Genomic DNA, 23755 nt, shown 5'->3' on the forward strand with positions numbered 1-23755 from the left:
ATTGATACGAGATAAAAAAAAAGTAAAAGTGGTTCGCGGCTAATAAACGTTTACAGGCACAATCGTGTAAATATATATATATCAATTTTGATTCATATGTGTTTTTGATATTATACTATAACGCAGACCATGCATTACTTCAGAAGCCATATGTTCTTAAACTGTCATTTACAAAATTTGGTATCAAAGTAGGCAATACTACGTACCCAAAGTTAAGACATGCCCAAATACAGTACGCTGACCGACATAACTCACTGCGATAACTGGCTAACCTGAAACGTACACGCTGTGCTAACCCACTGCTTATTGAAGAGGGCAATTGACGACGCGTTTTGAATTACACCACCAAGACCGCCGCAATATGTGACCGCACCGATATCCTGCCTTTCATCGGGATGATAATTTGACCGTATATTCACCACGCTATATTTTTTCACATTCTTGGCACAAAGTAGCGTTGAATCTGCAAATATACAGGATCGAATCGTGCGAAAATTTACTGAAAGCTATAGGGTGCGTGTCTTTAAAAGTTTGTACGATGGCAGGGTTTGCACGAATTCTTTGAATATTTGGAAGTCTTTGAATGCCTTTGGATTGATTTGCGTATTTAAAATCTTTGAAAAAATCTCTTTTTGGTCTTTTAATTTATTTTATTTGCAGCTTGGAGTTATGCGTTAAAAAGATGCGCTTTAAATCGATTTTTTGAACTATTATTTATTGTTTTAACCATGACATTGCGCCAACGAACCAATTTGGGGTCTTCATATTGCTTCAAATTTGCGTGCAGCCGTGTTTGCTAAAGCAGCAATCCTGCAAAAGTGTTGAATGTATTATGGTTAACCAACAAACCTTTTGTGGAGCTCGATAAAATCATAAAGACAAAACTATATTAATTTCTTGCAGTTTTGTGGGGCACATATACGGAAAAAGATGTTTTTGCTACAAGAAAAACCTTCTCACATGCTGTAAACTGTTTAGACATTTTTTTTGCCCAACATGTTCTAGAATCTAGATTGTCTTTAAAATAGAGAATGCAATTAAATAAACATTTAACCTGAAGTAAAACGTAGCATACTTGATTTCTAACTTAATTGTAACAGTGTGCTATACAGTGTCTTTTTTTCACAAGTATCCTCCCTATTCTGTACGGACCTACCTTAGAACCGATCACTATTTTAATAAATTACTATCGTGATTACTAGACTTATATTAAAGTAGAACTAGCTTTCTTTCGAATTATCTCGAAATTACCCCTGTCTACATCCGTGTATGTGATTAAATACCACGCTATTAAAACTTTGTAGCAATGCAAAACAATGGATTGCTTTATATACGCAAAGCAAAGCTACCGTATTGTCACGATCATGAGACTCTAGCCGCGTAATGATAACCCATTACAACTCCAACGAATTGCATCCTGTTACATCCTGTACGCGCTAAGCGCTGAGCTGAGTTTAACTGTTGTGCTGCGATTCTGACCGTCTTCACGGTATAGACGAGTTTACAACCGAGCCACTAAATGTCTGGTCATTGACGTTCTTGTTTTTCAACGTTTCGCTAAACGCTCAGTCATTTAACGGAATTTTTAGTTTTAAAATACGCACAAAATATTTGACGTAAAACCTTTATTTTTGGCTGTGGTAACATAAACAATAATATCGAACCTTCTTTAAAAAAGTTGTAAATTATTTTGGCCTATAGCAAGCTATTTAAACTATGCAAACCTATGGTGTTGATTGCCATTTGGGACCTACCTAAACTTGCCACGTTTAATTAACAGCATTTCGAATGACATACATTCGTCTAAACGACAAATTTTGAATACACCTCCAGCAACCCTTAGTACAATGTAAAACATGTTTTTCCACTTTTCCTGTTCAATATACAACGCCTCCACTTGCTATACTTCTTCCGAAAGGCTATATCTAAGCTGGGTGACTCACGATAGTGTGAGAGTTTACGTGTTATAGCATGGCTGCTTGCAACCTACGCTTTACACCGGGGATCGAAATATAGAGTTTGATCGTAAAGGCAACTAGGTACGTTGGCTTACTCACGCCATGCCTTGTATCTGCAGCTTAACGTCACTTTGTTGGAGACTTCCTGAACCAATATAACGGCTATTTTTAAAGTTTTTTTTTCGCTGAACTCATTAAGGCAGCCTTCTTGGCCTGGGGTAAATGCAAGGATAGGTATTCAAGCTCTGAATATTCTGATTCCATTTTTTCAACTAACCTATGCGAAGCGGCTTCTCTGCATTGTTTATTACTATCAAATGTAAAGCACGAAACTGACTCGAATCTGATATTCGTTGTGCATTACCTACTACTACAACAGACATTGAAAAACTCGTTGCCGAAAAGCAAGGGCAGCCGCCGCACTGAATATAACTGTTCTAATTTGTCACTTACGTTTTTTATTTAATTAGCACCACTTTATATATTGGAGGTAAATATGATATTCATCTTTGTTTAATACGATAAGGCTTGTAACCCACACAATAAACGTACCAAAAGCCTCTTTGCAATGAAAAACGCCATAAACTATACTAACGGTGTATCATACACCGTGTATGCAGGGTTTCAAAAGGATCATAGGCACTCTATGCTATGCCTGGTAGCAACAGCATATTCATAGGCACCATGTATACCCTAAAAACCTTGCCACATTTGAACAAAAGATTTTCAATCACGGTTCACTGACGAAGTTCTCATTGCTTAGAGCGCAGAATATTTAATAATTTACCAATAATTAAAGAACAATAATTGTAAAGAAACCACAAGGGCAGCCATCAGTGCTTCACCAACTAAGCAAATATTCGACGTTATTTGCTCTTACGATCGACAAATCGATTTAAGCAGGTGTTGGACTTACGTCGGGGAAAAATTCTTGCCTGGTTTAAACAGATAAAAAAACCTTTTTTAGTTTTGTTCACCCCTTCACATAATATGATAAAAACTATCTCGTCTATTAAATAACAACACAAAATGACTTCGGTTGTTTCGCAAGCTATTATCCATTTATGACAGTTCACCCTTTTTTCACCCCTTTTGGTTGGTTCACCCCTGCAATAATTTTATTCACTCTGGGGTGAACCATTCACCTGATTAAGAAACACTGCTCAATACTTTATTGCGCTTACTAATCTGTGCGCCGCAGACAAATGGATAAACTTTTCTAAAATATACAAACAATATTTTTGTCATCATTTTTTACATTCTTTTTACTTTAAATATATTTAACTATAAGGTCTATGTAATAATTCTTATTTTCAAAAATACATGTACTTATAAGGCCTTTATAAAAAGTAAATATACGGATTATTCTTAAAAGATAAAAGATAAGTAACTACAAAGCCTATGCTTAAAATATATGTAACTATAAAGCCTATGTAATGGAAACTTACAAGTAAAATACCGGTGCAGTAAAATTAATTTCGCGCTCGCTTTGCTCGCCAGGTGCGGCATCAAGTGTTTAGAGCTCCATACAAATGCGCCCTGAGTGAGGAAACACTGCACTGTTGAATATTGTTCGATGTCGCGTCCATACGCAATCATAGCTCTGGAGTAAACTTTCAGGCCCATATGGTGGTTAGAATAAGTTAGAATATATTTGAATCCTATAGGCCTCAGGATCCGTTATTTACTTTAGACATTCCAATACACTGGACACGACGTACACTACTTCATGAGTTGTTTACTATTATTAATTTATGAAACTTCTGGAATATGCGTTTTTTTTCGCAATACGATTGTTTAAACGAATTATTATCCCATCAATATTATTAAAAGGAATTGATGTTGAGGAAATATACAAGTACTGTTTACAGAATGAGTAAAATACAACTTTATTATTTTTTTTTAATTATTTCGTGCCGCAGCACAACAGAGTTTGTAAGTATATTTTTTAAACTTTTTCATTTCAACTTAAAATAAAGGAGTGTTTACTACAGTAAACTGAAAACAGTTTTATTTATTTTTTTAAATTGTATAAAATTAAACAAAAAAATGTTTTAAAAGTTAAAAAAAATGATCCAAGATGTACAATATCAAAGATAAAATATACTAAGATGTACAATATCAAAGATAAAATATACTAAGATGTACAATATCAAAGATAACTTAAACTAAGATGTGAAACATCAAAGATAAAACAGGAATAGTAACGGCATTTAAACAAGGAATACCTGACCGAGACATAGACCAAAAACTTAAAAAAAAAAAAAAACAAGTCCTGCATTTTTTCTACGATAAGTCATGAAGAACTACGATAAGTCATGAAGAACATACTCGTTACTCGTGCCTCATGAATTGCACAGCATTAGTACGCGTGTCGCTTGAATCTGCTGCGTGTTAGGTCGCAAGGGCTGGAAGTGTTGCAATTGTAAACCAGTTTGACGTCAGCATAATGGTAAATCGGTTAGGGCGAATCGAGAATTGTCCGGTTTTGAAACATGTGGCATTTGGCCCCTAAGCTAAAGGATTAGACACCAGTGCATGCATTTTTATTAAATTTTGCAGTTTGGCATTACTCTTCTCTGCTGTCCCACTTTGACCCCTGGCATAAATCACATAATAAATGGTGAAACGTACATTCTAAACACTATACATACACTAATTGATTTTTTATCAGTAAAAATATGTGTTATATGCAAAATGCGAAAATAAAAGAATATTGCACATTGCGATATTTAATAAAGCATTTGGCGTTAATTAAAAACTTTTAAGGGCTATAAAGCTTACGGTAATACCGACAATAACTTTACTCTTTTTTACACGTTTTAAACATTTTTTTACGTTTTAATTGACTTAACTTCAGTATAAAATTTACATAGTTTTGTTATACGTTTGAATCGTAACAGATGACAAAACTTTAGGCCGCCAATATTAGGTACAGGCATACAAAAGTAAAAATCATTGAATTCGAATACTGTATTACGACGATGTGTATAAATAACAAGTCCATCAGTTGCTGGATTCATCTTGAAGTCGCCAGCAAGCGAACGGTGACGTCAAAATCTGTGGCCAATAACCGAAAGTAAAAACCACGGCGCACAAGTTTAACGTTGAGCTAAAAGCGTAACACGCCAGCGGCAGATAAAAGGTGTCCTTTGCGAACACGCCAACGTACAGGCCGCTGGCTCCATCGCTGGCCATACATACCACAGTGGCTGCAACGAGACGAACCAAAATCGCTTTTGTCTTCTTATGCTGCGCCAAGACGTTTTTGCGCGTGAACGGATAGGTGAAAAGAAATATCATAGTGGCCTGACAAAGGACGTTGATGGTTGACACAGCCAGCGCGGGCCAGGGCTGGTAGTGTTTATCAAACCCGCAGCCTCTTCCGGGAATGTACAAGAACGTGTTTAAGGCGTTATAGAGAATGGCTTGCGAGTGAAGTCCAACCGTTAGTACAGCGATAGCCGCGTTACTGTACATTTTCAGCTTACGCGTGCTCACGCCGTCCAGCGCCGGGCTCTCGTAAATGATGCGCTGCCGCATCCACAGGAACACGTACACCCCCGTCGTGCCGAACACCGACAGCTCGACCTCCACCTTGCCTATGACGTTACAAACAGCGTCGGAGCGCGCGCTCTGGCCGTAGCTGTACGCGAGAAGGCAGCACGTCAAAAAAGCGGCGTTGAAAAGGCCGGAGAAGATAACGCAGCCGTACAGAACCGCGTTTCGCCTTCGCTGGCGCCTGTCGGTTGAGCGTCGTTTTCTCGCCACGTACACCAGCATTGAAAATAGAATCCAGGTAGCCGTGCTTAGGAATAGGACGCCGCAGACTTTGGCGATTATGTATTCGTGCACAGGCTCGTTTGTCACGTTTACTGTCACAGTAGTTGCAATGTTGGCGCCTTTAGACATTGCCAACCTTTTGGATTAAAGCCGTTATCGGTAATAGATTGGATAATATAATGTTGGTCTTTTCTGTTTTGACGATTTCTTGTAACTCTGTCAGCTGTAGTTGTGATTTTAATTCAAAACTGCTTTCTATGGTTCATTTAGATACGTTATCTTTATGATCACATTACGCTATAAGTCAAATACACGTTGAACAATTTTAAAAACAAGTGCAAGTTTGACACTAATTATACACCTACACAGTAAGCATTAAAACAATGAAAATAACACCTCTCCAGCATACAATGCTGATGCGTTTGTTAAATTTGCCAGTCCTTAATATAATTTGGTCTGCAAGACGTCAAATGGCCATAGCTGTTAGAAACTAAAACTTGATTTTCAAGAACACTAACTTTCTATTCCTTGCTTTGAAACGGTTTTGTTACTTAAAAAATTTCGAAATTCGATATCCAGTGCAATGTGTCGATGTGAAATCTGGAAACGCTGTCAATCAAGCAAGCCTTGCACTCTTCTCTCGCTGGCTGTGATATAAAAGACCTGTCAAAATGCCACCGAATAGTCATGGAAGTGTGCTTACTTTGGTTGAAGCCTATATGAGAATTCGAAAACCCAGAACCGCTTCGATTACTGTTTTAAAACCTGTGCTTCTTTAAAGAAAGGTACACTTTGAAGTATAATTTTTTCGTGGGCCACAAACATTGCAAAAAATATTGTTTAGAAATTAAAATAACCAACGGTTCTTACTTGCTGTCGCTTTGCAAATAGCTTTTACACGCTTATCGCCACATGGCGATCACGAAAACCGTATTAACTCTATTTGTAAATGGCCGCGTTTGTCTAATTCTAAATAGGGTAATCAGGTGGCACTATAAAAAGACGAATTGTACTGTGTTGTGGTCAAGGTTTCCCACATCCGTGCTTCATCAGGTCAATTGAAAAAAAATATATTTCTGCTTTGACCTGGTGAAGCACGGATGTACGAAACCTTGTCGAGAATACAATGCAGTTTGTCTTTCTATAGTGCCACCTGGTTAACCTATTTACACTATGAGCGTTGTGTTTCACACGTTAGGAAATCCCGCCTCATGACGCCATAGCACTTTATAGAAGGCGATTATAGCGTAGACTAATCGCTTCCTGCCATAACATGTTAATGGGCTCGGTCTACTTCATCCTGCTAACTTTATAAAGACTTCTGATAATGTTTCTCTTACAGTTATGACATCAATGGTTTTTAGGTCTTAAGAAAAAACTTTAAATCTTAATCTCTTGACAATTTTATTACTGTTTTCATTCTTTGGCAATTTTTTACATTTTTTTATATGCTAAAGAAACACACAGACTCTTTGTTACCGCTATAAACAATTTCGATTTTTAATGAAACTTACACACTCTTTGAGTTTGTTCTTTCTAATATAATATACATGGTGCATACTTGCAAAAAATAGTACAAAAGTGGGCGTTTTACACAGCCTTTTGTGCCTTGGCGTGAAAAAAGCGCATTCTACTATGTTCTGATATAGCAATGCTAAAAAACGACCCTTAATTGCTTTAAATAAAACTACTTGGCTTAATATAATGAATGTCAAAGCAAATTAAGTCGACATCATCTCAAAGACATTTCGATACTTGTATCATCGTTGGTTAATGAACTGATTTGGCTTTACCATTCATACTCCATTACAGATCCTTGTATAGTGTATCTAAAACTACATGAATCGAAATAATGTTTTTCGCCAGTTAACATTGTTTTTGGTAAAATGTAATTTTGAACGTTAATTATTGTGTCGATTTTGATATTCTTGTTTAAAACAAAAAATAACAAGACCCTTAAATAGATCAGACGCGCAATATTGTCACTTTATACACCTAATATAGTCCCGACTTCCGATAAAACTCACAATGCAAACTATCGCCTATATGATTAACGAGTCAAGGCATAGTTCCACCGAAAATTCCCGTTTGTCCTAAAGTTTTTCGTTATGTTACTCATCCCTTGAACCAGTTATGCGACACCGACCCTATTTCCTCTGTCGTCTTCCTGGTTTAAAGTAGGTTTATTCTATAAAAAAAGATTTTTTTCGTGAGCAGCGTCGGTTTAGTCGTTTTTTTGAATATTTATACCTAAAATAAAGTGCGACCTTACACACCACATTTGATCAAGATTAAGTTGTCTTACCAATTTTTTTATATTTGAGCATAGTTCTGCTACGTTACGAAAGTTAAACATTTTAAATCGGATTTCAACAAAAAGAAACAATCGTTAAATTATGCCAATGTTACTTTTAAAATTTTAAAATGTCTCAGTTTGTTTGTTACAAATGTGGGTGTTGTATGTTTCAGTAAAGGCTGCGCTGGAAATGGTAAAATGACCACAGTTTTAACAGCACAGCACTTTATAAAAATATGGATTCCTTCGGTTTTAAATGCTGATTAAGCGTCAAAACCAATGTCTTTCATCAGTCGTGTACTTCACATATGAAGACCAGTGCTCAACCGGGTATTCTGTATACCCAAGTGTATACCAAATTAAAACTGGGGTATACAGCTTGCGAAAGGTATTCGAAGGGCATACATATTAGTTAATCATTAGTGAACAACCCAAATGTGACAGCTTATATAATCGAACTACAATATTTCCCCCCTTTTACGATACGTAATTTCGATTCGCGAATCTTATAAGTCTATTTATGTTGGCACGAATTAAGGACACCTTTTAGCCCAAAGATACTGTGCGCTGCATGATTATTTCGCTTTCTAGAGAATCTGGCTGTTATGTCGTAATTAACACCCCTAAACTATTGAATGTTTAGGGGGGATAACAGTATTATAGGTCGAGATAGACCGATATATCGGTTTACCGATTATAGCAGTGATTGTCAAACTTTTTTGAGCGCGACCCAAATCTGAGTTTTATGAACATCTCACGACCCAAGCCTCAAAAATAAAAAAATGTGCGTTTTCTGACGTGCATGAAATAGAAAAAGACACAGATGATCAGATGTAGTAGCCTCTATGAAACAATAATTTATTACAAACAAATGATTAATTCTAACTTTCAACAATACTACCTGCAACTAATGACCTAGTTCAAGACTTGGACAACTAGATTTATTTTAGCTTTTTAAAATTAGATTAGAATTAAAATTAGAGCATTTTAGTTTTTCTAAATTAGATTAGAATTAGATTGTTTTAGGTTTTTTCAAATTAGATTAGAATTGGAATTACCGAATTCCTAAAAAAACAAATTTCAACTAGAATTTGAACTAGAATCACATACAACCAATTTAATTTAATCGCAAAGTATTCTTATAAGAATGTGAATGGTAAATATGTGTGTGCTTATTTTTAAGCCTTTTTATGCTTTTTAGACAGTAAAAAATACATACAAGTCGTTCCAACCAAAGAGTTTTAATTGAAATTCTGTGTTTTAACTGAGTCACTAAAAATGCCGTTGGACAAAGTAGCAGTTTTGGAAAAATCCGAATTAGATTAGAACTAGAATTAGAGCACACAGGCAATTCATAAATTAGATTAGAATTAGAATTAGCCGCATTTTGCTCTAATTCAATTAGAAAACTAGAATTATCTAGTTGTCCAAGTCTGCCTAGTTCAGTGCTTTTCAACGCGTGGGATGGTACATAATTGTGCGGACAAAAAAACTTGTAATACGGATGACTAACGTCGTGCGAATGTATGTGCGGATGAAAATGGTGCATTATTATCTTTTATTATGTGTAATACAGTAATCAAATAAGCCCACTTATTCGTTACAGGTACAATAATATAGTGTGGTATAGTGGTTCATTGCAACTTAAGCTATTTATTTTATATCGGTTAAGGCTTAGCCACACGGTTTTAATACACAAACCCTTTTATTGTTATTTCACAAATAAAACTAAAGGTTGCAAACTTACTGTGCTTGTTTCGTGCGGATGGAAATTTTAAAGGTTGAGAAGCACTGACCTAGTTGAAAGGAACAAAACCTATAGCTAGCATCGAAAGAAACGTACCTATAGCTTGAACGGAAACGGATGAGTTTCTGCACAGGACCTCAAGTTGCGAATAAATAATACACAATATTCTCAATTCTAATCCCAAGTTTATCAGTGACTACTGACTACGACAGCACTAACGCTCGTCTAACAGAATTCTGGGGTATATGTGTGTAATACGCAGGGAGTCGAACCGTTTGACTTTTCCGGTTAAGGTTCGGTTCAGGTTCAAGGATTTTCTCGGAATCCGGTTCAGTTTCGGTTCAGTTCCGGTTTTGGTTCGGAGTAATTTAAAAGTTCCGGTTCAGCTCCGGTTTGAACATCGTTATTTCAAAACCGGTTCATAAAGTTCTGGTTCAGATACAATATAATTTGCGTTAAATCTCAAAATGTGGGTCGATAAATGTAGAGAATAATCTTTGAATTGTAAGTCATTTAATCTAAGTTCCGTGACTTATGAACTATCTAAAAAATAAAAAATGAACGATTTTTTTATTCAATATTCATATTTTTTTCATAAAATTTCGAACATGGCGTGACTTGACTCTGTAAAATAGAAGTTGTGACGTCATGCTGGAGCGCACCGCTTTTGTTTACAGGTTCGGTATCGGTTAAGGTTCAGGTACTTTCAAATTATTCGGTTCAGTTCCAGTTCGGCTCCTTAAAATCTTATAAAAAACGGTTCAGGTTCGGTTACGGTTCGGAAAAAATTGACCCAAAACCGGTTCATAAAGTTCCGGTTCGGTTCCCTGGTAATACGAGCTAGCAGAATAATCTTCTAAAAAAATAAAAAGTAATAAAGCAAATGTGCGGCTTCCGCTTACATCAGTCTTATAGCTACTGTGGTTGGCTATGACTATACCGTGGTTGGCTGCCATCAAAACGTTCATAAAACCACGTATGATGCAATAATCCAGGTTACTGAGTTGAAGCCACATGAAATGCTTATAATGCAATGTTTCAGTCATGGAAGATTGAATTGAAAATACTTAAAAAATTAAACGAAAAAAGTTCGTTTGCGCAAGATTGAATCACCATAGAGCGACTCATTTTTTTACCTTGCGCGACCCATACTATGAGAACCACTGGATTATAGGAACCATACATCTGTTAAATCGTTCACGTCTTGTTTGCCATTTGATTGATATGTCACGCCTATTTTAAATAAAAAGTTTTGTATTTTTTTCGCGTTCGCGTGATTAACGATTCCCGTCTTTTAATGTGGTTATACTTGGTTTCTTTGGTGCGCACTAGCTTGACCGAAAACAGCAAGTTCTCAAGGTTCCTTGTTTTAAATCGCCACGTTATTGCGTAGATTTGTGGGGTATATGGAGTATTAAGAAGTTGCTGAAGGTATATATCGGTGTAAAAGGTTGAAAAGCACTGGTATAGACCATCATTCTCAACCTTCCATGCACATTTTGTAGTATATTTTATAGGTATTGGTAATACCTCCAAAAGGTGTTGGTTGTACCTTCAATATTGGTATTGGAAGGCTTTAAATAGGTATTGGTAGTTCAAACGGCTTAAATAAAGCCTTTTGAACCACCAATAAAAATTTTGCCCCATGAAGCGAGTCCGAGGGCTACTTTTGAGACTCGTGGTGAAAATATAGACGAAATCCTTATCTGAGTGGTGTCGTTTTACTTTTTTCAGGTGCGTTTACGATTACCTGATGATCTTCGACGGCGATTCGACAGAATTTCCGCTCTTGCTCTTCATGTGCGGCAACGATTTTCTACCACCAGCCGGTTCCACATCCCAGGTTATTTTACGTCTTTTAAACATATACCTTAAAGTTGGTTCAAATCGTACCGTAAATCAGAACTCATTATCGCCACAAACATAATAAAATAAACGACTTTTGATGCATTGTGCTTAAAATTTCGGCCGAGGGTTAAATATTACAAGCAGATGCATTCACAATGAAGCTAAATTATTAGGATTATCCGTTTAAAGAATACCTACCTCCGGGTTCCTGGTTCGAGACAGTTATCCTTAATACAAACTACGGATCTACGTAGGATCAGAGGGAGCAAGTGGTGAAAAAACACGTGGCGCTGCTACCTTTCTCATCCTGTGATCGTACTTTGATAACTCATTTAAATCGTATTGATTCGTAACTTAGAATTCTATCAACTGAGTTGTCGTAGCCCTTTGAGCCCTGCGTATAGCTCAACTCAAAATAAAAAGGTCCTTTCAAAACTTGTTTATATAGGCCATTATAGGATAACGTCGTGTAAACTTTCTACAGGATTTGATCAAAACGTTTATATTATGGCTCTATTTTTGGCGTACTGTGGTGTATTTTACAACTATCCTTGCTATGTTTGAGTAACGTGCACAATTGCACATATTCTTAATTAGTCCAATTCAATTACTCCGCTTCGAAATTTCGAACTTGGTGCGACGTTTGAATTTTTCAAGGGTTTCGATCAATGATTTTCCGTTTTGTATTCAAAACTTATTGTGGAAATAAAATGCCTAAAAGTATTATTATCTCCTGAAAATGCATTCTTACTCATTGGTTACGAAAACAATGCAAATATTGATTATGATTTTATATACACATAAATATAAAAACGAAAATTGGCGAAATGTATATGGCTAGGGGCGTCGCAAGTGCAACAAACAATTTCAAAGGTTTGCAAGAAAAAAAAATCGATTTTTATCGCGACTTTTTTCAGGGTGCAATGCTTGTGTGGTTCCACTCGGACTGGGGTGTACACGGACTCGGCTTCTACATGACCTGGACCGCTCAAGGTGGCGGTGGAATTGACCCGAACCCAACCAACGTACCCACAATCCAGCCAGGTGCTGATAATAATTAAATTAAAGCAATAATGGCTGGTTTTATCGCCCCGATGCTGTCGTTATTCTATTTGAATAAGACAACCGACTCTCTCTGAATGTTTATCGAGTTTACTAAAATCCCGTTTTTTCCTAGCGAAACATAGATTTGTTGGGGTCAGCATATTTAAAACTTAAAATCATTAAAACTACTTATACCTACTGCTTATTACACACCCGTCCAGTGATTTTTTAAGGTGTTTTTTCAAATTTCTCCAGCGGTTTCCCAAAAAATAATAAATAATTCGTTTAAGCAAATATGGCTATCTTTTGGTATTTAAATGAAACACTTGCGGTTTCTTAAAACTACTTAGCGGTCACCCAAGCCAAACCTTAAAAAAAAACCTGCGCCCGCCACCAAAAACTAGAGGTTAAAATGTTTACATTCTGCCTTTTTAAAAAAAGTTTTCCTTTTGCGCATCTTGAACTCGGCCCTTACCTCCGTATGGGGCATTTACTCCGGGCTCAGACAACTATTAATTCAGTCAGACATTTTCCTCGCACTTATTCAGACAATGGGAAGAACCCAGCCACAACTTTTACCTAGTTTCTTTGTTTTTACTTTACTTTCTCCTAGAAAAAAATTTTGTCGTTATAAACCAGTAATTTCCCAAGCAGTATGCCCCAAGAGTTTCTTAAATCGCGCGAAATGGTTTATTCGTGTTACAAGTAAGGATGCATTTAAGCATGAGATACTTTTAATACGCACTTTGCACCAGGGCTGCGGAGTCGGACTCGGGACGCGAGGAGTCGGTTTGTTTTTGTTGGAGTCGGACTCGGGACTCGAGTAAGACCTTGTAAAACTACCCGAGTCCCGAGTCCCGAGTCCGACATGCGCAAGCACAGTACTGAATTTTTAAACTGTTATGGCCGCAAAATGGAAATTGTAAAGGTGGAATATTATATGGCGGAATATTTTCCAACCATGTATTGTGAGTGAATGAATTATACGACACCCCTATAAGTGAATTGCTGAATATCCACGTTATTTTAGTTACGTAAATTAGTCATATACAGGCTGTAGAGTCCGGGCCGGACTCGGGACTCGACAAAATCGCACATTTGCCGGAGTCGGACTCGGGAGTCGGACTCGGGTTTATTTTTTTTGTGGGGAGTCGGACTCGGGTTATTTTTAACCGACTCCGCAGCCCTGCTTTGCACTGCCTATTCGAAAACTTATCATACCATAATATTTACATACCGCCTTGCCATGGATTAAGGATAACAGTCATGTTATTATGATTTATTAAGTTTAGAAGTCTGTTATACGAGGATGAGTCGTCATATGCAAAAGTGAATATGTCATGCGTGTTAAATGATTACGCATACCGAAGATATGAAAACACGTTAAACCGATGCTGAAGTCTGCAGCAGTTTAAAGCAGTTTAACTACAACCAGACTTGGGCAATTAAATTATTTGTTTTTATTTCGGTATAATTAAAATTAGGGCACTGCTGTTTCTTTAAAGTAGATTAGAGCATTTTGTTTTTTAGATTAGAATTAGAATTAGATTTAATTAATCACAAATGATTTAGTTCGAATCGCCATTTAATTTCGCAAGAATATAAATGGCAAATATTCCTGTGTCAATTTTTTTTTTAGCATAGCCTATGCTGTTAAACAATAAAAATCACTTAGCGGTTGTTCCGACCAAAAAGTGTTAATTCAAATTATTTGTTCCCACTGAGAAACTAAAATGCCGTTGAACAAAGTAGCATTTTTGGTAAAATCCAAATTAGATTAGAACTGGAATTAGAGCACAAGGCAAGTCACATATTAGATTAGAATTAGAATTGGCCGCAATTTCCCCCAATTCATTGTTTTAGAAAACTAGATTTATCTAGTTGTCCAAGTCTGACACAATGGTTCAGTAAAGTTTTATCCTATCTTCAAATTGAATGAACTATCAATACATGCTAAGCAATGTTGTTCTAGTAGGGTCAAGCAAACTGTCATGTTGTTATAACTTATTTTGTAAAAGTTTAAAAATCTGTTATAGACGGATATAAGAGTCGTCATAGAAAAATCAATGCGTCACGCGTGTCAAATGATGTCGCGCATAGACAAAACGCAAACAAGTTGAACCGGTATTGAAGTAGTAGCACATTAAAGGAACTTAACTACAACAACACAATGGTTAAGTAAAGTTAAATCATGTTTTCAAAAATAATGAAACAACAATACATGCAAAAATATTAGAGTGAGGTCAAGGATAACGTCTTGATATTATATGTCAATTACGTTTAACAGTCCATGAAATACAGAAATCATAAAAATGCTTTGACCTAAATGCACAATTGACAAATTAGATTTTCTGGTTTCTGATTTATTAAAAGCGAACACGTATGACAGCGTGTCATGTCATAAAAAAATTGTCTGCTCTTCTTAAAAATATCGACTTACCAGCAATCAGCATGTACAGAAATTTCCCAACATTTCTTTCGTGCCAAGGCAAATTATGACGTAATAAACTTGAATTGTCAACTTGTCAGGTACGTGTGGATCCGACCAGCTGGTGGCGGCCGTCTACCCGATCAACATATTTTCGCCAGGATGGCCGGGCGAATACCCAAATAACCTGAACTGCATATGGACCATTGAGGCAGCCGTCGGATATACGTAAGTTCGATATACGCTGTTGGATTAATATAATTCGGGTGTAGCCAACTTATTATTGCCCATGACACTTTTGTTTCTGTATTTTCCCCACCTATTAAACCAGTGTTTGTAAACCTTTTCATGCGGGCGACACAAACATTAAGCCTAAGTAGAACAGCCAAGCTTTAGCGACCCAATTCTTAAACGGAACTTTTTGTAGGTAAACACAATATCGCCTTTTAATTAATATGCGACATGTCTCAGTGTTTCTGCCGCACTTTGTCAAATTTAAGAGACAGCCGAAATCCAATCCCAATAAAATATAAACATATAAAGTTTTACATTGTAAACTACTGCAGTCGGCCATCGAACCAGGCCAAACAGCGACATGTGAAAAACTGTATTAAAGTTAGCATCCTGACAGGATTTACGGCAGGACATGTTTTGCTCATTTCACACTACTGTATTACACCCCTATCTTTTATATATGTCTTTTTAATATTAAGTTTAGTGCTGATACCACTTGTATTTTTTGTACCCGTTTGAGTTAAACCGGGCGTGTGTTACACCTTTACAGGGTTATTGTGAATGTTGACTTTCTTGACACGGAAACGCAGGATTCCTGCATGTACGATTACCTCGCCTTCTACAATGGTAAGCCAGCCATCGTACAAATCTAACATGATTCCGTTGTCGAGGGCATTTCCGTAGTATTCAATGTAGGGCGATACAGGCGAACTGACATAAAAAACATAAAAATAACTAAGTAAGTAAGTAATGTTTATTTTCCGTTAGCGCTGAAAGTAAAATACACAAAGTATGACAAGAACAAATTCATGCGCGATACGGCCGGAGCAGCGATCGTATAAAAATAGTTACAACAGGGGTGGGCATTCTTTTTCAAGTCGGTGGTCGAAACCAACCTCAGAAACGTCTCTGCTGGTCGTAATAAATTTCAACTGACAGTTATGCTTTCAGATACAATGAGTTGGCGTAACTTCCGTTGTTGATAGTTCCAATCAAGGGTAAACTTACACACCACTTTAAGCTGTAAATTTTTCGCATTTACTTTGTTGAAATAGCCCCAAAAAAATAGAAATGGCCTCTTATCCATTTCGTTAAAGAGGTGACGGGCCGGATAATATTCATTGACGGGCGGTTTTGGCCTGCGGTCCGTAGGTTGACCACCCCTGATTCACATCACTGATATTGACAACCGCGATTACGGAAACGTTTGTTATGCCAAACATTATTCATGTACATGTTTAAAAGGACGTTTTAAATGTGATGTTGCCGGCGTTTAAGTCCGACATTTTAGTGTTATGCATTTACTTTGTTATCAGTTTTCCATGTATTATACCAATATTTTCGCAAATGTTCAGTGTCCTTTTTACAACAGTAAAACACTTAATTGGGAAAGCGTCTGTACCTCACGAAAATAGTATTTTTTATGACTTGTTTAATACCTCGCCCGTTACCAGACGAACATACAGTCAATCGTATTCCAATGCCATTGACACATTATCACTAAACTTTCCGGTTTATCAATTTCATTCACGGGTTCTCTGTTAACATAAAATCTAGTTTTGGTGATGTGTCTATTATGTGCAAGAAACAGGCAAATTTTAGATAAAATGTGGGCAAGCCTAGGTGGTATTAAGTAAGAATTTTTTTTTCAAATTTTACATTTTGAAACTACAAAAAATCCTTGCTTCTTATAAATCACAGTGTTTGCCTTGAATTAAAATTTGCCCCAAATCCCGCTCTGGCTACAACAACCGTCTGCAAATTTCCGTCCTAGCAAATTGTTTTCAAATTAATTAACCTATCCTTGCTATTTCGGTGTGTAAACATACTTCTAAAAAAGCCAAACCCGGTGTTTTCAACAATTTGTCAAACAAATCGACTCTTTTCCCCAGGACCGAACATAACCTCACCACAGATCGGCAAATACTGCGGCCGCGTGAGCGTTCCGACACAGCACTCCTCTGGCAACTTTTTGACGATGCGTATGGTGTCGGATAACAGTGTGGGTTACCTCGGCTTCAACGCTTCATATCAGCAAGGTGAGCCGCTTACGTTGCTTCTGTGGTTTTAGTAAGTTTTTTTTTCTTTTGCGTCACGCGCAAGTCCGTTGAAATCAGGGGTTTCTAAATTTTTTGAAGGTAAAAAAAAATGGTTTGTATTTACTAGAGTCGGCATGAAATATTTTAGAAGTGAAAATATTTTAAAAGTCATTAATGGATTTATATATGCCATGAAACAAGTAGATTTAAGAAACCACCTGTTCTCAATCTAACTCGTGCACAAATACAATACTGTATAAATCAGGTGTGCTTAAATTGGGGTCCGTGTATCACTTGGGGGTACGTGGACTTATTTTAGGGGATCCACAAAGGCCTAATTAAAATATTGGTGTAAAATTTAAAATGTAGAATTAATATTCAAAAAAATTGTTTAATTGAAAAAACGCCCTGGCGGATTCTCATTAAATGTAATATTTTGACTTTATTTCTATTTAACATTTGTTGGACCGAAAACAGCATGTTTCTTAACACTGCTTGTTTTGTGACGTCATCTATAAAAAATTCGTGTAGACCCTGGTCTACGAGAAGCTAAAATCTATTTAGGGGTACCCAGCAAAAAAGTTTGGGAACCCCTGGTCTAAATACATTCAACAATAGCGGCTATTTTTTGTTTGTTCACCAGATTCATTATATGTGTATTTCCCAGACCTTTTTATTGTCTGCTTACCAGAGTTGTAAACTTTTTTAAAAGTCCCAGCAAAAGTCATCGGTTGGCCAAGTCAAGTCCCAGTCAGTCATAATCATAGCAAGTCATCTTCAAGTCAAGTCCTTGTCACAAATATAAAACTTTAAACTGTTTAAACTGGTAAACTCGTCCTATACGCAACATATAGCAAGCAAATTGTTTTATGTGCAAAAAATTAAGTAAATACCCAATTTAAAAAAATGCATAATGAAAACATTAATTTTAACCCTAGTCACTTTTCCAAAGGATTTAAGTCAAGTCATTTAAAACAATGAAACAAAACAGACATTACTAGTTATGTACATTAAAAAAAACTTTTTTCTGTAAATGGCTTTTAAGAATAAACAACTGATGAATTGGGAATGTTTAGTTTGTCTCTTAGCTTGAGATCATTTCGCCTCAAGTTTTCGTTTGTATTTTAAAATACAGTCATGTGGTTTTCTACTGGTATTCTTTAAAACACATTACACGGGTTCTGAAACAAAATAAATCGTCTTAAAAACGAAGTGCACATTACAAACTACACCTACATTCTGTTATATATGTCTGCTTATATCTCAGGCTGTGGCGGGCTTGTAGTGTCCGACTTGAGCGCTATCCAGTCGCCCAACTACCCCGGTCAGTATCCCCCTAACACCCGATGCAGTTGGGTGCTTGTGGTCACTATAGGCCACACCATCTCTCTGAACTTCGACTCCAACTTTGCCATCACAAACAGCGACGGCGCCCAGTGTTCTGAGGACAGCGGCGATTATATCGAGGTATGTAATATCGTATAGTAGATTTAATTTGCTATTCAAATAAAATTGAATAGCATGCTGCATTTTCGTCACTTTTGTAGTTATCAAAGGTCTGCTTTTTATTATGAAAAAAATGTTTGTGTGCAGGAAAACCTTAATATTTTGTTTTATGCTTTGACCTCTGTGTTTTTTCTATTTTTTGCTAGGGTAACGTGCAAATAAGAGTTTACCAAATATAGGTAGATAAACTCCCAAGTTGATCGGATTTTATTTTTATTTAAATTGTTACCATATCCAAGGATCGGTAACGGGTATCGGTTGGTAAAAAGGTGAAAAATCGTGTATCGGTCCGAGAAAGCGATATCGGTCGATCTGTACTTTACATGTCAAATAAATTTAACAAAAATATCAATCTCCTTCGTTTTTTAACAAATAATAATCTTACATGTTTTTTTAACAAAAAAAATCTATCTTACTCGTTTTTTTGCAGCTACTTAACGGTCGCGACCAGGACTCCCCGCCTCTTAATCCCGAGGGTGTCGACGGAAACGGTCGCTACTGCGGGGCTTCCCCTCCACAGGACCTCGTCACTTCTTCGAATGGAATGGTTGTCAACTTCCAAACCGACGACACTGGAAACGCCGTCGGGTTTAAGTGAGTCTTTTAACATTTTTCTTGTCTGATTTAATGCGTGCTGTTGGGAGACTGTTCATATTTTTTCTTATATTATTCAGTGTGCTTTTTTTTGTTTGTCTTTTTATTTAAAAAAATTATTTAAGATTATTTTTTGTTTTTTAGCAAAGTTATACTGTGGTTTGCCTTACTTTGTACAACTCGTAGTTTTTATATTTTTAAGTCAGTCTTGCTATTGTTATTTGACAGAACGGCAATAAAAGGATAGTCTTCTTTCGCAAATATTGTTTGTCAATTTGATTAGCAGGTCCCTGGTAACCTTTAGTATATTAAATAAGTTCTTTAATACAATTTAAAACATTGTTTAACGGTCCCAGTGTGCCCCAAGGTCGTGAGTTCGAACCTAACTGCAGGCTAGAAGTTGTTTTTTAGCCTGTCTTGCTTGCATTATTGATCGACAGATTTGGTGAATCTGTGAGGGGTTTTAATGTATCCGAAACTACAAAAACAACGGCCGTACAAATTAAGTTAAAATGTACGGATTGAACAAGGCATCAGTTAAAAAAGTTTAAAGTCACCTTTTCACACGGAGTTTATTCTAACTATAGTGATATGGCAAAAAAGCAACATGTTATGATTTATCGCAGGCTCGTGTTTTCTGGACAACAGGGCGAGTGTGGAGAAATAATGACCCTCACTGACCTGGTCACTTCGCAGACCTTTTCGTCGCCAAACTATCCCAGCGTAAGTATAAAATAATTAAATACTCTTCATTTATCCCAGTTGAATTTTTTGAAAATAAGTTGGTATTTGTTCTGTTGAGAAAATAGAAAGCTTCTATTATGTTGCTTAGTGTCTGTTAATTAGAGGTGTATTTCATAATAAAAGTAAATTGTTTGTTTGTTTTTTTCGGTTAGCTGCCTTAGTTTGTGATTTTGGTATTTATACCTCAATCGTACAATCTGCTTTGTTTATTTTTCTTATTTTACATGCTTATTTATTATATAACCCACTTTACTTGTTATTATTATGTGAAGTATTTTGAATAATAAATTGTTGATTAGAGAGGCGTATTCAAAAGAGTAAAGTAAATTGTTTTTTACCGGTTTGTCTTTGTGATTCTGGTATTCATAGCTCAATCCTGCTACTTTGATCTACTTCGTTTAATTTTGATTGTTTTATTTTGCACAAATTAATATGTTGATACCCACTTTACTCACAGAACTACCCGGATGGAGTCGACTGCTATTGGATCATTCGGGCTCCTAGCACTGAAGCAGTCCAGCTCGATTTCAATACGTTTAGCGTCGAGAACCATCCAAAGTAAAATACCTAATGGCAATATATTTCAAGTAACGCTAGGCTTAACTAGTTCAAGCAAAAATCTGCAGGCGATTGAAATTGTGTAAGTTATAGTACTTCAGAAGGAGTGACTTTGCCTTACTTCGCCCCGCTTGTACAAAATTTAGACTGGTGGTTCACACAATGTTTTTTTCCCAATACAATACATTAATTTTAAGGCAAACAATTCCTAAAGGGTTATATAACTTGCTGTAAAAAAATTGTTTTTTTGTGTTTAAACCCTGCTACTTCTGTATGGTAGTTAACACATTTAACGTCTTGCTTTAATGTGTTTGCAATGTAATTAGCGCACCAATGTCCTTTTACCATTTTCGTTCTGCCTGGTTATATAAAACGCTTGGGCTAACTTTTAGGCGGCTTCATTTCGAAAGTATGCTTTTCGACCTCTTTATTTGGGCAAGGCAAATCGTCAGTAATTTAAAAAAAATAAAACAGTGGTTCCCAACCCTTTTCGGCTTACGGCTCCCTACAAAAAATATAAATAGTTCGCGGAACCTGTACTAGCATTTTCGCCAAGTGGTTAACCACAACAATAAACGAAATTGAAACAGCACACAACTGTGCATACACTACAGGAAAATAGTATACAGCCTTGCGAAGCGTTTATTAAAAACACGCGATATTTTTTTAACCAGTTGTGAATACGACTACGTGCAAGTGATGGACGGGGCGACAGGCGACGGACAGATTCTCGGCACATTCTGTGGTTTTTCACAACCTCCCACCACCAAGTCCATATCCAATGAGATGACGGTACGCTTCCGAAGCGACCCTGTATCCACGGCGGGGGGATTCACCGCAACGTACAGCATCGGTAGGCCATCTGCGTCGTTTTTTCTCGTATTTTCGGCCCTTTTGGGGTGGCAACGATTTGATATTTTGTAACATAAAGGGCTAAAGTGTCATGACTGAAGTTTATAGTTGCAAAAAAAGAGGACTTTTCTATTTTGTAAAAATGTTCTTAACCTTAAAACACCTAACTAGATTGATTGCTATTGTTTAAGTGTTCCTGCACTTCTATCAATCGAACTTTAGTGGCAATAAATTCAAACGTAATAAAACATTCATATACGCAATGTGTATAATCTGTAATCATTTCGGTAAGCCTTTCCGGTGGCATAATGCGATCTGAAGTGAAATATTTTCATTTCTCCTTCACTTTGAAGTATTCAGTTTGAACGCTTGCGCCTTTACTCGTATTTATATTCTTCTATTTATTTGGACGGATAAAGCACGGATGTGCGAAGTTTGTTTGCATTGCCACTTGTGTTGCAGTTGAGTAAGAAAAATGCGGCAGTAAACCAATACTTTTATTGATTTTAACAGCTTTTTTTAACCAATGCTTACGCATTTATTTCCTAAAACAGCTCATCACAATTTAACAAATAGAATTTAAAACTATTAGATCCGATGCTGAAGTCTTTATCGGTGTACAGGAATTTATTACTAACAAATAAGCTTACACAAAGGGATTGCTATCTTAATTCGAATGGAACAAAACAATGTTAATAAAATAGTAACAGCACAAGGGTAATAACTAACAATTTGATCTCCTACCGCGACAAAGTAGTAACACCAACTGCCGTAAGGAAAACTACAATGTCAAGGTACCATGTGCTCAGTGACCTTTGACCTTTTGACTGCAAGCAATATAATGCTTACACAACTAAGTAATAAAGCCCTTACATCTAAATGCGCAGGGTTAACAAAATTTGTTAACATTTTTCAGCGGCATGTGGGGGCACGATCGTGGGTGTAGGGGGTACAATCACCTCCCCCGAGTACCCCAACAATTACCCCACCTCCACCTCGTGTTCGTGGGTTGTGCGGGGTCCTGCCTACCACTTCTTTTCCTTTCACTTTGACGCGTTGGATCTGGCTGTGGTGGACGGCGACGTTTGCGGAAACGGTGCAGGGGATTACTTGGAGTTCAGGACCTACAACTTTACAGGTTTCTTTTAGAACTATGGAAACTTTGTGCAAATAATATCTGTCAATGCTTTAAACTATTTTTAGGCCATTCTACAACTTTACAGGTTTCTATTGGAAATCGACAAGAGTATGAGCCTTTCGACAACTTTTAAGCCATGTTACATCAGGGTTGCCGTACAAGTTTAGGTCCTTGAAAGGATAAAAATTTATTTGAAAAGTATTTAAATGTCTTTCAATTGTTATCATAAAAGTGTGTAGCAACCCTGTACAACTGTACATATAATATTATTGCGAAAAAATCTAAAACCATAAAAAGATACCGATTGACCGGGACCAAAATATGTTTTCTTGTCAATATTAAAAAAAACAATTTCAATTATTAAAAGATTATTTTCAATAATTAAAGTCAATATTTAAAAAAAAAAACAATTTTTCTATGGGACACTTTTTTTTCTATGGGACACGTGATTTTAAACGTTCAACAATTATGACAATTTTGATAAATAATAAAAGGCCATTCAGTTCGTACAAAAACAGTTATTTAACGCCGTTATGAGTTTGTAAAGTAAATAATTTAGAAAGCGGGTCGTCAAATTAGGCATAAATACGTGTTATCCAGGTCCCTTGCTTGCGACCGTATGTGGCAACAACATGCCCGATGTAGTTGACACCGTCACCAATGTGGTCTACATCAACTTTGTCAGCAACCAGGCAAATGTTGCCACTGGTTTCAGCATGAACTACCTCGCCAGCGAAGACGGTAAGTCGTGTTTGAGTTTAATCCTGATTCCTGAACATGGTATAAGTCGCATTACAAAGTTAAGAAGAATATAAAAAGGAAAATCACATAAGCTCAACGCAATATGTAAACCTAATTAAAGTCAGAAATAACTCTAATTTGGTAAAAGCAAAACTTACATTGAATTTCAGGTTAAAGTTATGTCGGATTTTTTATTTAATTGCGCTAATACACGAAGGTAAAACACAATACTTTGACTTTACACG

General features: G+C 36.6%; 1 protein-coding gene across 1 annotated transcript in view; it reads left to right on the top strand.

Moving 5' to 3' along the window:
• Positions 1-23755, top strand: part of LOC146145606 (cubilin-like) — a 97569-nt gene that overhangs the window by 45044 nt on the left and 28770 nt on the right. Inside the window, exons 39-50 of the mRNA XM_083390329.1 lie at positions 11519-11627; positions 12550-12676; positions 15206-15332; positions 15889-15965; positions 17231-17377; positions 18645-18844; positions 19314-19477; positions 20104-20200; positions 20679-20779; positions 21454-21632; positions 22548-22769; positions 23370-23510. Coding sequence (XP_083246455.1) covers positions 11519-11627; positions 12550-12676; positions 15206-15332; positions 15889-15965; positions 17231-17377; positions 18645-18844; positions 19314-19477; positions 20104-20200; positions 20679-20779; positions 21454-21632; positions 22548-22769; positions 23370-23510 — 1691 coding nt within the window. The remainder of the gene's footprint in view (positions 1-11518; positions 11628-12549; positions 12677-15205; positions 15333-15888; positions 15966-17230; positions 17378-18644; positions 18845-19313; positions 19478-20103; positions 20201-20678; positions 20780-21453; positions 21633-22547; positions 22770-23369; positions 23511-23755) is intronic.

Source organism: Ascidiella aspersa, chromosome 5 (assembly GCF_963924565.1).
Source record: "Ascidiella aspersa chromosome 5, kaAscAspe10.2, whole genome shotgun sequence".
In the NCBI taxonomy this organism is placed as follows: Eukaryota; Metazoa; Chordata; class Ascidiacea; order Phlebobranchia; family Ascidiidae; genus Ascidiella; species Ascidiella aspersa.